Raw genomic sequence first — 14,709 nt, 5'->3', positions numbered from 1 at the left:
GCATGCACTATTTAATATAGTCACATCCCTTTTTTCACTGATAAAAAATTAATTGTATATCATATAGAAAGGTAAGTTCCCTTTTCACTATTTAGCAACTTGTCAAGTTAGCTTCAGTTTCACCCTTGTACATTATTGATTGCCACCTGTGCTGTCATTCCAAGCTACACCAAATTTTATTTATTTTAAAATATATATATAAAAAGATTCGCAAGTCACACTCTGAAGATCCTTTCCATTTCCCACTACAGAGAAATCCACGCATGTTCTATGACAGAGTTCACTGCATCTCAGTCATGGTTCTCCTCCACTCGGGAAATTGTACTAGATATTTTGCAAACCCTGCAACAACTTCAGCACTGTGTGTGGTGGTGGTGTTTTGGTTTTTTTTTAAATTAAAGAAAAAAAGCAATCTAGAAGTCTACCCATGTACCTGATACAAGCTGAGGTGAAAGGCAACCAGACTGGTTTCCCTGTATCAGGCAGAAATTGGTAACTACCTCCTAAAGTGACCCTTTATCAAACATCATCACTGCTTCAATGAGACACTAAAGAGTATCAGATGAAGAGCCTCCCCCACTTTTAGACTTGTCTTATCCATCCATCTCCAGCTTCAGAAAGCAAATAATGTTTTTAAGCTTTTAAGATAAGCAAAAAGCATATTTCAAAGATGAAGACTATTAATTTTTTTTTTAATTAAAATTTTGATTCAACAAGACCAAGTGTAAGGTCCTGCACATGGGTTGGGGCAATCCCAAACATGGATACAGACTGGGCGATGATGAATGGCTTGAGAGCAGCCCTGAGGAGAAGGACTTGGGGGTGTTGGTTGATGAGAAGCTCAACGTGACCCAGCAATGTGAGCTTGCAGTCCAGAAATCCAGCCGTATCCTGGGCTGCATCAAAAGAAGTGTGACCAGCAGGTCGAGGGAGGTGATTCTGCCCCTCTGCTCTGGTCAGACCTCACCTGGAGTACTGCGTTCAACTCTGGGGCCCCCAACATAAGAAGGACATGGACCTGTTGGAGCGGGTCCAGAGGAGGGCCACAAAGATGATTAGAGGGCTGAAGCACCTCTCCTATGAAGGCAGGCTGAGAGAGTTGGGGTTGTTGAGCCTGGAGAAGAGAAGGCTCCGGGGAGACCTTACAGCAGCCTTCCAGTACCTGAAGGGGGCCTCCAAGAAAGCTGGAGAGGGACTTTTTCCAAGGGTATGTAGTGATAGGACAAGGGGTAATGGTTTTAAACTGAAAGAGGGTAGGTTTAGATTAGATGTAAGGAAGAAATTCTTCACTATGAGGGTGGTGAGGCACTGGACCAGGTTGCCCAGAGAAGCTGTGGATGCCCCCTCCCTCGAAGTGTTCAAGGCCAGGTTGGATGGTGCTTTGAGTAACCTGGTCTAGTTCCACACTAGTGGAAGAAGTCCCTGCCCATGGCAGGGGGGTTGGAACTAGATGATCTTTAAGGTCCCTTCCAACCCAAACGGTTCTATGATTCTATGATTCTATAATTCTATGATTCTATGAAAGCTACAGGTTGAACCACAACATCAGTAACCTAGTATTTATACTAAGACAATATTTCAGCACAGTCCAGACCTTAGTGTTTGGCATTAAAATCTACTGGAAAATAAAATATCTATGTCACTGCCAAATTTACTGATTTCCTTGACCAAAGGTTCCCAAACTAGTAGTCATGAGGCCATGGCAGATAGTTTGCAGCTGGTATTTGGAGTTATACACGTGGTCTGTAAAAAGGGTCAAGCATTGAGAGTAGTTCACTGTTCCAAAAGTTAGGGACCCACTTTCCTAAGCAAGCTGCTTCGTTTTGCCACATACAGTGGTGTGGCTTCTCTGAGATGCCTCTGAAGAGGCAGCTTTTAGGCAATCTCTCTGTTGTATGAGCTTTACTGGTGTGGTAGCAATGAAAAGCCTACAGGATGTCCTGAACAGACATGCTCAAAAGCTGAGAAGCAGTTTAGTGGAAAGTGCAGAATTTTCAAGGTTGCTAATGGCAGGAAGAAAACCTATTGTAAACACAAATGTACTTGTATTCTTTTTAGTAAAAATGCTGAAAATTATTTGGACACAGAATATCATGTTTTGCCAATTTTAACAAAAAATATTTCTGAGTGAAAGAAATGGTATAAAGAACATCAGATCAAAGTCTGGTCAATGTGACAGACAAAAATGCAGATGTCATAGAATCATAGAATCATAGAATCATTAAGGTTGGAAGAGACCTCCAAGATCATCGAGTCCAACCATCAACCCAACAACACCATGCCCACTAAACCATGTCCCTAAGCGCCTCATCTACCCGTCTTTTAAATACTTCCAGGGATGGTGACTCAACCACTTCCCTGGGCAGCCTCTTCCAATGTTTAACCACTCTTTCAGTAAAGACATTTTTCCTTACATCCAATCTAAACCTCCCCTGGCGCAACTTGAGGCCATTTCCTCTCGTCCTTTCGCCAGTTACTTGGGAGAAGACACCGACACCCACCTCGCTACAACCTCCTTTCAGGTAGTTGTAGAGAGCAATGAGGTCTCCCCTCAGCCTCCTTTTCTCCAGGCTAAACAACCCCAGTTCCCTCAGCTGTTCCTCATAAGACTTGTTCTCCAGACCCCTCACCAGCCTCGTTGCCCTTCTCTGGACACGCTCCAACATCTCAACATCCTTCTTGTAGTGAGGGGCCCAAAACTGAACACAGTATTAGAGGTGCGGCCTCACCAGTGCTGAGTACAGGGGCACTATCACTTCCCTGCTCCTGCTGGCCACACTAGTTCTGATACAGGCCAGGATGCCATTGGCCTTCTTGGCCGCCTGGGCACACTGACGGCTCATGTTCAGCCGGCTGTCGACCAACACCCCCAGGTCCTTTTCCGCCAGGCAGCTTTCCAGCCACTCTTCCCCAAGCCTGTAGCGCTGCATGGGGTTGTTGTGGCCGAAGTGCAGGACCCGGCACTTGGCCTTGTTGAATCTCATACAGTTGGCCTTGGCCCATCGATCCAGCCTGTCCAGGTCCCTCTGCAGAGACTTCCTACCCTCGAGCAGATCAACACTGCCGCCCAACTGTGTTGTCTTAGCTGTTGTCTTAGCCGCCCAATGTAATATGTCTTAGCTATGCTAACGATAGCTCTGTTTGTTTACAGAGCACTCATAGCAGGATATGCTTCCTAAGAACTGCAACAGAATCAAGGACTCAACATGAACACATTTTACCCTCTCTTGAACTCTAATATTCTTTATAAGGATTCATAAGCCCTGTCAGTGCTAGACCAGAGGTATCTGCCTGCCCCCTCTGCACTGCTGGGAGGGTACTATACACAAAGGAGAAGTAGTCACCTGAAAGCTGTTCTAAAAGTCAAAGACCTTGTAGCTCAGTTATTCAAGGATGTGGTTATAATTAAAAATGCAGTTCCATTTTTCACCGAAGGGTCCCTGTTGTCTTACCAGGCATGATGGTCTTCTGGCAGTGGAAACATTTAGATGAATACTCATCAGAGTAGCATTCAGTACACAACAAGAGCTCGTCCTTGGCAGCAAACGGTTTCTCCACCAGCGAGTGACTGCATTTGGCACACTTGAAGCATCCCTCATGCCAGTGGCGGCCTTTGTAGGCCAGATCCTTGGAGAAAGTAAGTCCATGTTAATGAAGACATTTCTTTACAGTGTTTTTATCCCTCAGCTCCTCCCAGAAATAAAGTGAAAAATGGAGATCATTGCAATGGGGGCTTGAAGAGATGACACGTGTCTCTGGCAGGAGGTGTGCTCAGAGGTGATGCAAGTACTCAATGTCACTGTGTCAGGGTATTTTGTAGATCTCTTGCAGAGGCTATTAGGAACTGCTTTGGCACAGGCAACAGTCCTTCCTTATGTAACATCAGAGATATGTTTTTATTGGAAGAACCATTTTACATTTTACAGATGGCCTTCAAGGGGAAACAAGTGAGCAACACTTTTAATGTGCACAGGCCACCTGACAAGAAGTGCATTCTCTACAGACTTTGAAATGAACTTCATGTATTTTTTAATGTTACTACCTTTTCTTCCAGCTGACACTACATAACACAAAAGAAAGATCATATTATTGAAGAAAACAAGCAATTAAACTCTCATTGAGGACAAAATGATTCTTAGGAAGATTATTAAAAAAACATTGCTTTTGTTTACACCTAATATAACTCCTCCTAAAAACTTGGCAGAAAAATGTTTGTTTAAGACTCAGCAGGCTTAGGGGTTGAAAAAGCTAACAGTATACGAATGAGACCTCTATTAAGAATTCAAAGAAAGAGCAAACAGCAGATTTTATTTTTCCAAGGTTAAAAAAAACAAGGGGAAAATGCACCACCAAAAAACCTCCCACCTTAAAAAATAAACTAGACCCTTCCAGGTCTCCTTTATAAGTAAGAAGCACAAAAGGACACAAATCCAATCTCATTTTTCTCCTTTGTCAGATCCCTACCCTTTAAAGTGCTAAAAATGAAATACATACCATGCTTCATTTCAGGAGGTGCTGAGTGCTTACCACTTTCATTTGTGTTAGTTAGCACTCTGAACCTTTTAGAAAATAGGCTATCGCTCCAGAGCAGCCTGAGGCAAAGACTGGGTAAGAAGGAGAGGAAGAGAGCCAAGCTCTAGCACCTTGGCAGAGGTAGAACAACCAGCTATAGATCTCTGTGCGCTACTTTTCTAGCTGAATCTGGCCCATTGCACTCCTTTCTTGTTACTCCTGCTTTTTTCTCCCAGTTTTTCCTTCCATTCAGTCCAAAGACATGACTTTTTGTTAATGATCTTTGACATCGGTAGTCCTGCCACTTACTTAATTTTCAATTTTAAAAGTGGAATTAGTGAGCTCAGAGAACATTTTTTCTGGGCGACCCTGACTGGAGCTATGTGTACAAGTTTGCTGTTGAAAAATGCTGATGAGAGTTTGAGAAGAGTCTTCATCCAAGTCAGCAATTTCCTTGGATGATTCCTTTACAGTACTGAGCTGTACTCAGACAATGTGCTTTGAAAACCACGAAGTGCTTTGGCTGGAGAGGCCTCCTGAGAGGCCTATCTTAATAACTTTCTGACCTTCTATTTCAAAAGAACATAGACAAAGCGAGCATGGGGAGAAGGTGAGCACTACATATTGAACTCGGCAAAACAAAGGCATTTTGACAGGTTTTATCTGAACTTAAAATTCAAAGTCAAGTGTACAGGCTGTAAATTGAAGTATGGTGTACTGGAAACCCTGTGAAAGACCACAGAGGAACTCATATTATTAATTAATATTCTAAAAAAGGGGAGAGGTGAAAAGAAAGCCAAGCCCAGAAACACTGCCACTAACATGCCATCTATGACATGAGCAAGGTAAGCATGGAAATAAGTTAAACTTAAAATATATTTCATTTCCAAAAGACAGAGGGAATAATATACAAATTATAAACATGGTTTCTTTTCAGCTTGACATCTGCATGTCAAGATTTTACTTACAGTAAAGGTAATTTATCGAATACTCAAAATACTTTTTTCAATGGTCACGTCTCAGAAATGCCAGTTTCATTCAGCCTGATCTACTGAATTACACCAGCACCCTACCATCACTCAAGCACTGTGCGGTCTCTGCAGCGAGTGAGTGACCGGAGGTAAAGCATGGAGTCCAGTTGTGGTCCACACATACACCACAGCATCGACATATGTTTGAGGTATATGTACGTGCAGATTTCCTAATCTTTGGCCTCGGAGCTTTCCTATTCTGGGAAAATAGCGCTGTTTCTCTCCGCTGTGTGTGGATGTACAACAGCTATGCTTAGGTCTCTTCACCAGCACAGGGATATGCAGAGGGTCGGATACAGAATCTGACATTAAAGACATGGGATTTGTGTGTAATTTAGCAAAGAACAAGAAGTGAAAGCTGAATCTTTACCTTGGAATCACACTCAATAGGTTGCTTGCACTCTTCACAGGGGTTGGCAAACAGGCTGTCATAACATGTAACACAATAAGCGTTTTCTTCTCTTAATGCATACTTCCTTCCACGAAGAGACTGCAGGCAGTAATGACAGTCTGTGTGATTGCTGGTCATTCTGGTGGTGTTCTCCACGTGATCTATAAAGATGGCAAAATCATCTAATTCAGTCGATGACTGTTTGCTTGCCCAAATAATAAATAATGCTGCTTTACCAGTGAAAGTTAGGACAGGTGTTTCTTGGCCATTTGCAGTGCCCTGGATTTCTAACGCTGGGTTGTTCCATAATATAATGGTAGTCTTTAACAACATATGCTGTGTATTGTGTCACCTACATAATGGGCAGCAAGAAGGCTGCTTCAGCTTAATCTAACGGTACTTACACTGATAGATCCGGTACCTGAAAATGAAGCCGTCTTCACATTCTCTGCGTACAACTATTGACATTATGAGCATTATGTACTGGATTGTGAGGCATGGTTTATCCAGAAATCAGGGAATGGAGATAGAAGCTATAGTTCAAGAATTAAACCAACTGCAGAGTTAAATGGCCAAAGAGAAGTGACAAGCACTTTGTAGTGTGTTCCTGGTTTTCTTTTGCCATCACTGTTTTTCTGCTCATTCCTTCCTTTTCACAATACCCCCACATCTACCTGACTGAACAGAAGGAAGACAAGGAACTCCAAGCTATATGGCTGGTTTTGCATAATTCCAGCTGTGCTGCTAGCATGTGGTAGCAATGTAAGGTGACACAAATACTCCTGGACAGTGAAAGAGCAAAATAGAAAGAGAAATAAACTAAATCATAACTCAAACAAAATCATAACTCAGAGTAAGTTTCCCTTGTTGTTATTGGAAAAGATTGTCGTTTCTTACATATTTCTGTATTGCCAGGTTCCATGTTGGCAGTGCCAGAATACTGTCAGATAGATTATATTTCTGTGCCAGACAAGTGCAGAAAATACCACAAACCTATTGAGAGCCAATTGTACGAGTTTCCCATCCTTCAGTTTTTCAGGCTAAAGAGGCTTGGATAAGCATCCAAACCTCAGCTGCTTATAGGTCTGCAGTGCTGAACGTTTTAAGGAATGTGGAGATGAAAACTTATTTCAGTCTTCTCGTTGCTGGTTGGATCATCAGCACTTTGCTAAAATTGGGTCTTGATTCCTGGGAATGAAGGAAGAAGAATCCAGAAAGTTCCCAGTGAAGCAAACCCAGAAACATCTGCTGGACTCATTGGATTGCACTCTTCATTAAACTCGTTGAGTGTTGCTGCAGTCAGTGCCAGCAATCATAAATTTTACAGGATTTGAGAACAACCAGGGAAGGTCTCCTAAAATGTTTACATATCAGTGACTTTTGGCAGCTGAAATCTTTGTGCTTTGAATAACAGTGCAAATTAGTTTATCTTTACCAGAGGCAAAGCCTGAGAGTAAGGAAGAGAAGCATATGAAGACCAAGATTAGAGGGAGTACTTGCCATCACAGACCTTACATCTAGTCCATTTAGAATTACTTCCTCATACTTGTTTTCATACACTCACTGCCTGTCTTATACCCATGGTTCAGTTTTAAAAAGGCATTTCATCTTTTTCTGCTGTGAGATGTAATCAAATATGATGGTTTGAACTATGAGAAAGAACAGTTACTGCAGGTCTCCACTGGCACCAATGCATAAGGTCAGGCATTTATTAATCTATTCCTGGAGGGATAGTAGTAAGACAGTGAAAAGAGAGAGGCTATAATGCTTATCCCAGACCAAAAGTAATGACTTGATCGTTTGGCACAACCTATGGAAAACTTGTTCTTGTAAATTGAAAATCTTTTGAGTTGAATTGATTTACTGTATTTCTGACTGCCCTAAATCTTCGTGCTAGCCTAGACAGGGTGTAGTAAGGAACTCAAATAATCTGTAAGATCAGTGGGAAACATGCTTGCTTAAGAGTATTACAGATGTGTTTTATGTGATATCCTTGGAACAATAGTATAACAGGGCTTGAATCTGGACTTCCATTTCCTTAAGATCAGAGATTTGAATGTGAAAAGAATGAAACCACGTATATGAGAAAATTACATCCATCAGCTTGTACATTTACACAACATGACATAAAACCAGACACAAGCACAGTAATTCAGTGCACGATAACTACATAGTCATCACCAGAATCAAGGTTAAGTTTTGATCATTTTCTATGTTGGGGAAGCAGTATAAAATGGTGGCTAGGGAGACAATCAAGGAATGTTTGTGGTTAATTGGGCTCTATATTCAAGGTCATAGACCAGGCTTGAAACTGGGTTTCAGAGGAATTTTCATTCCTTTTTTTGGTGGGAGTTAAGAGTTATGAACTGCTGCTGAGGATAACCCTGAGTAGACTACCTTTCTGATTTCTTCCCTGCTGAATCAGTACCCCAGCTTCCTAACACAGTTTCGTCCCAGCCTAAAAGTGGCAACAGGAAAATCCTAACAGGGAATGCATGAAGAGCTTATGTGTTACTTATAGTGCTTTTTGTTGTACAAAGCTCACCAACAAATAGTTTCAGATATCTGCAGATAGAGCTCTGTTTTTTCATTCTAATGAACGGTGATACATTTTTAAGTTACTGAAAACTCTGCATACCCAACAATTTTCTTCAAGAAGTGGTTTTCTTGGGGTTTTTTTGTTTGCTGTTTTTTTTTTTTTTTCTTCCCAGGAAGCCAATCTGTTCCAGGAAGCCTGGGTTATACACACATACAAGACCTGCTATTGTAATACTCCAGAACTTCTGAATTTGTAATGTAGTTATCCTCCTAAAAAACTATATGGATATGGGAACAAAGTACCATTACGCCTGTTTTACAGATGACAGTGGTTGTCTGAGAACATTGAAAAACTACACCCAAGGTCAGAGTCAAAGCCTGGGGGTGTCCTTGAGCTGCTCCTCTACTGAAGTGCTCAAGTCACCCAAGGCTTTGTTTCAGAAAATGTCTTCAGGGTTTGACCATGATGATATAAAACCATATTTGGGAATGAAGCAGCGATGGTATGAAAAAGAATGATGATTTTTGCAAACCTCTTGGCAAAGGTCTGGGTAACCTTTGTGAACTACTTTTACCATTAGGCAATGCAACAAAAAAAGTGAATCTCATCTCCCCAGCACCACTTACCCTTGCTCCAATAAATAAGTAATGGTACGAGCACCACGTAGTTAAGTAGAATGTTTTTCTTGTGCTTTGATCCTAATCTCTAGAGAAATATGTTTGCTTTAAGTTTGCTGGAAGCTAGACTTCGTGTTTTGAAGGTCAGTTAAGAAATCTCAGGAGGTCTGACGCTATTCACTCTCATGGAATGAAACGCTGACTCCAGCATTCCAGCTGCTAACTCGTGTCCTAGGCACAGGGAAAGACTGCGATGTCTTCATTCCTTGGGAAAAGAGGATTTTGTTATCTAAATTGGAACAAAGCTAAATACCGTTGATTTTTTACGTATCTAGTAGGCATGGATACCTGATACCATTTGTAGTGTTAGAATATTCCAAGGGGGAGCAGAGAGATGTTGCCAAAGATGTGAGGATATTGCAACTGGAGTCCCTGAGGTCAGATTTGAGAATGCAGCAGTCTCATGGTATGAATTATAAAGCAGATGAAAATAAAACAACGGAGCTGACTAGTCTGCCCACTGTTCCATCAGATTAAGGTAGAATTTAGCTACAACAAATTAGGAGGGGGACTTTCTGTAGAGCCAAATGGTTTCCTATAAGATGCAGAGCACTAGAAGGCTTCCAGTGAAGAAAGCCATAGGAAAATGGTTGTGAAGTTGTGAAACCTGATAAATGTGGAACCGTCAGGAAAGGAATGCTTGTTTTCTCACTGGAACTAAAAAGCACAGCCACAATGTTAAGGTGTCTCCTCATAATTTATCTTGATATTTTCTATAAATGTATGTTAATTTCTCTTAGGTTATATAAATATAAAAAGCCCAGAAACATTAACCCTACTTAGATGGGAATGAATATACATAGGCACAGAGGTATATACATACGTGTAAAAATATTGTACCTTTTTCTTTTGCTTTATGGCAATTCTAATGGACTATTTCCTGATCTAAATAAGCCTGCCATTGAACTGCATCATCTTTTTCCTTAAGAACATATAATGAATGTAACAAGGCTCTCTATTAGGGAGGCATAAAGAAAGAAAAATGATGGCAAAATAAATCATTGCAACAACACTGAAGGATAAGAAAAATAAATTGATCTATTATGAGGGGGACACCCCTGCAAGCTGTCCCAGACACCTGTTTATTTTCAGTTAAGTACTTTTTTTTATCTTGGAACATGGTTTTGCACGAATTTGCTGATTTCATTTTCCCTAATTTTTTTTTTTTTGTGAGAGCTGCTGAACAATTAATCATCACATATATTTGCAAAATACATTAGTGACTCAAGGTTACAACTGCATTGTAAAGCTAACAATATCATTATAAGGAAAAATTTCTAACAATATCATTATTTTATAAATAAAAGTTTCTAACAAGGTTCTATAAGGAAATTTTTCCTCATTTCAGAGATCGTATTTTCTTGATTTCTCTGGATGCCTGCTACCCCCCAGAAATCTGTTAATTTGTTATTGTGACTAGACCTAATAAAAGCCCTGACCCCTCGAGAAAAATGAACTCACAAGACAGTTAAACGTATGCTGTATTTTCAGTACACTGGCAATACCTTCGCTTTGTCTCTTCCCTACCTTAGACTAACTGCAATTTTCCCAGTGATACCTTTAATTTACACTTGAGTGTTTAAGGATACTAGAATTTTTGCTCTTCTAAAAATGGTTAGAGAAGCAATAGGAACTCAGGGCATATATTACAGATCAAGTCAAAACAAGTACCTACAGGAAAGTAGAGACACAGGTGTTAACGTTGAACAAGCTGTTTTATCTCCATGGCACAGCACAGTAATACAAAGTCAGGTCCTGGGAGTACCTGAGTGGGTGCAGAGCTCTTGCTGATGAAGTTCTGCTTTAAGCAACCAGGATAGATGCCAACCAGGACTGCGCTGTAAGAATGCGACTATATGGCTTCAAGGTCCACAAGTGACACGGTTTTGGTGGACCGTCTAGGCAAAGCAGCTCATTTAGAGGCTGATCTGGTAACTGCACCGCACTGCATTGTACCATGTTTACACACCCCACGACCACAAGTAAAAAGGGCAAGAGCTCTGGCTTAACTAGGGGATCGAGCATTCCCAGGAATTCTGTTTCGCCTTAATTGGTATTGCTGTCTGCTTTGTTTACACCATGTAAACTCAGACATTGGTGTAGTCATCTAATTTCTTCCTTTATCCCAGGACAGCATAATTTGCTACTTACCTAACCTTCAAATTAGGACAAATTAGAGCAGTGAAAGTACCTCAACTAAGTGTTCACAGTGGTGCAGACATACAGAAATGCCTTTGCAGAAGAGACCTGACTAGCCTATGTCCCTCAAACTCTCTTTACTAGCTACAGAGTGGGTGCAATAGCCTAGCCCCATTGCCTCTACGGCAAGCTAGATATTTCCTTTAATTCAGCCACAGAACTTTCACCAGCAGCATCCAGCTTGTCCAATAGAACTTGTACTTGCTACTGAGGTCAGCCTGAGTAATTTAGTTGGCAAAATTCAAATTAATGGCTCTGTATGCATCTCTCCTAATGGACATTCGTCCTCTATTATGTGCCTTGCTAGAAAATCTCAAGAATTACCACCACAGGAAACCCACTGTACAGAGAAATTAGAGGTCAGAAATAAGCATGCCAAATGTAGTAGCTGGAAGTTATTTTTTTGGAAAAGGCAGGCAGAAAAGTTGCTAACTGGCTACTGAATTAAACCTAGATTATTTGCTGGATTTTTTTTTTTTTAACTAATCAACACATGAGAGTCAAGGAGCGCAATTCATCATTTAATACAAGTACTACACCGGTGCCCAGAGATTCCAGTCCAGAATAACTGGCCCTATTATTCTGAACACAACAAGCTCGGCTGATCAGCAGTGTTGCTGGTCAGTAATGCAGCTCCATGTTTAAGTAGAGACAAACTGTCAGTGGAGTGCTCGATATTGATTCAAGTCTCTCCCAAGCTATTACCCAGGAACGCAAATCCTTTTCATCTGCTCAGATTCCTGGGTGCTGTCAATACCTTCACCAGCAGCAGTATATGAAAAAAGTAGGGTTAATGCTATGGCTTAGACAATTTATCTTTCTGAAATCATTCTTACCTACATTTTTTTTTACAAGTTTTCACATAGTCTGGTACAGTCAAAATTTTCTCCTGTCTTCATTATGGAGCTCATTCCTTTCTGACTACTGTCAGATTTATAGAATCAAATGAAGCCATGAAATATTTCAACCATGTATTGGTGTACTTTTTCATATAAAAACCTGGCAGCATTCTCAGTCACACTCTATACATTCAACCATAAAAAAGGTTAGAGGATTGCATCTCATACAAATGGGCCATGTGAAAAAGTATACCCAAATTAGCTGATGAGTTATATACTTAGAAGACATTTAGACAGTTTTAAATTTATTAGCTTCAGCTGCCCGAGTTCCAAAAGCAAAGCAACCACGAGCCTAAGGTGTGGATGAGAAATCATTAGTGAATCCTAGGTACAATGTTAAAGGCGACAATTTAAAGTAATGACATTAGTGGTGTACCCCAGGGGTTGACACTGGGACCAATACTGTTCAACATCTCCATTAATGACCTGGACAATGGGACAGAATGCACCCACAGCAAATTGGCAGATGACACAAAACTGGGAGGAGTGGCTGATACACCAGATGGGTGTGCTGTCATCCAGAGCGACCTCACCAGGAGAAGTGGGGTGAGAGGGGTCTCATGAAGTTCAATGGGGGAGATGCAAAGTCCTGCCTCTGGGGAGGAATAACTGCAGGTATCAGCACATGCTGGGGGCCAACCAGATGGAAAGCAGCTTTGCAGAGAAGGACCTGGGGGTCCCAGTGACATCAAGTTGAACACGAGCCAAGAACGTGCCCTTGCGGTTAAGAAGGCCAACAGCATCCTGCAGGACATTAGGAAGAGTATTGCCAGCAGGTTGAGGGAGGTGATCCTTCCTCTCTACTCAGCACTGGTGAGACACATCTGGAGTGCTGGGTCCAGTTCTGGGCTCCCCAGTACAAGAGGGATATGGAGCTACTGGAAAGAGTCCAGTAAAGGGCCACAAAGGTGGCTAAGGGACTGGAGCATGTCTCCTATGAGGAAAGGCTGAGAGAGCTGGGACTGTTCAGTCTGGAGGAGACAAGTCTCAGAGAGGTTCTCATTAATGTGTACAAATACCTGAAGGGAGGCTATGAAGAAGAGGAAGCCATGCTCTTCTCAGCGGTACTCACTGACAGGAGAAAATGCAATGGGCACAAACTGAGATACAAGGGATTCCGTTTAAACAGAAGAAAAAAACCTTTCACTGTGAGGGTGGTTGAACACTGGCACAGGTTGCCCAGAGAGGCTGTGTAGTCTCCATCCTTGGAGATATTAAAAACCTGACTGGACATAGGCCTGGGCAATCTGCTTTAGGTGATCCTGCTTAAGCAGGGGGTTGGGCTAGATGATCTCCGCAGGTCCCGTGCCACCTCAACCATTCTGCGATTCTGTGATGGACCACAGAAAGGCTTATCACTGCTGAATGATAAAAGAGGAAGGGTGAAAGAGTCCACAAAACCTCAGTATTCCCTTATGGGCATTTGAGCAGGAGTGGGGTCATTCTCATAACAACAAAACAGGTCTCCTGTAGATGACTTATTGTGAGTCCCCATCTAAGCTAGACATGCACGTAGTCTAAACACATGAGAAATGCTACTTCTTTCAGCTGTAATATTTACATGCTTGAAACTGAATGCATGCTTTAGAGCTTTGCTGCCTATATCCTGGGAGCACAGATTTTGGAAGATATTTTCAAAGATAATAAAAAAGTGGGATTTAAAAAAATATATAAGCAATTAGGTTCTTCATTACAATTAATTTCAATATTTCCTGATATTTCAAGTCTGGTAAACATAGTCGCTAAATCCTTCTCAATTGAAATACGTTCAGTGGAATTGCATGACATTGGTTACGGAGGAAAGAGCAAAGGAAACTAGTGATTCTAGATAATTTCTTTCAAAGAAAAAAAAGTTTTAGTAGATTCAGCATTACCACAGGGAAAAATCACTTCCAACATTCTCAAGTCCCAGCCATGTGTGAAATTAAGAGAGACACATATTATTTTCTGTGCTGTCACTGAGTGTGAAACATGATCAACATGTCCTTTGTCAACCCGCCTGATACTTGGATATGAGTACTGCCCAAAAGCTGGGCCTTTTCTGATGGAAAGGCGTTAGTGGCTTGTCTGCGGTATCTGGTTTACCACAGATAGTAAAGATAGTAAAGAAGATTTTATTTTTGTTGTTGTAGGCTGGTGCAAGCCAAAGCTCCTTTTCCTCACTGATCATTTTAAATTTTAAGTTGGTGTTAATTGTTACAGACCAGGCTACAGAAGAGATGTGAAGGTCTGGATGCCTTCAATATTCTTGGCTATTTCGATGACTTGGCTCAGAAGGAAACGTAGACAGTGCTCCGCTCTGCCACTCAGCCACTGCCCTGTACAGAGCAACGAGGAAGAGTTTGGGGCACTGACATCTACACTAAATATACTCCTTACCAGAACTCAGCGGGGAAAGCAGATCTAAAAATTATTTTGCGATGACTTAAAGACTGTGTGAAGGAAAACTACTATAACTGTA

General features: G+C 41.4%; 1 protein-coding gene across 2 annotated transcripts in view; it reads right to left on the bottom strand.

Annotated features, from left to right (window-relative positions):
- The window catches only part of FHL5 (four and a half LIM domains 5), a 31,634-nt gene that overhangs the window by 8,473 nt on the left and 8,452 nt on the right, over positions 1–14,709 (bottom strand). The window contains exons 1-3 of one of the 2 annotated variants that reach the window (XM_009320136.1): positions 9,100–9,313; positions 5,914–6,095; positions 3,453–3,627 (exon numbers count right to left, since the gene is read on the bottom strand). In XM_009320136.1, the coding sequence (XP_009318411.1) occupies positions 3,453–3,627; positions 5,914–6,072 (334 nt within the window). In that variant the 5' untranslated portion in view covers positions 6,073–6,095; positions 9,100–9,313. Of the gene's footprint in view, positions 1–3,452; positions 3,628–5,913; positions 6,096–9,099; positions 9,314–14,709 lie in introns of those variants that run through there. The other variant, XM_009320135.1, reaches the window with a different exon arrangement.

The sequence above is a fragment of the Pygoscelis adeliae genome, unplaced genomic scaffold, assembly GCF_000699105.1.
Source record: "Pygoscelis adeliae isolate BGI_AS28 unplaced genomic scaffold, ASM69910v1 Scaffold41, whole genome shotgun sequence".
In the NCBI taxonomy this organism is placed as follows: domain Eukaryota; kingdom Metazoa; phylum Chordata; class Aves; order Sphenisciformes; family Spheniscidae; genus Pygoscelis; species Pygoscelis adeliae.
This window is presented reverse-complemented; position numbering and strand designations above follow the sequence as displayed.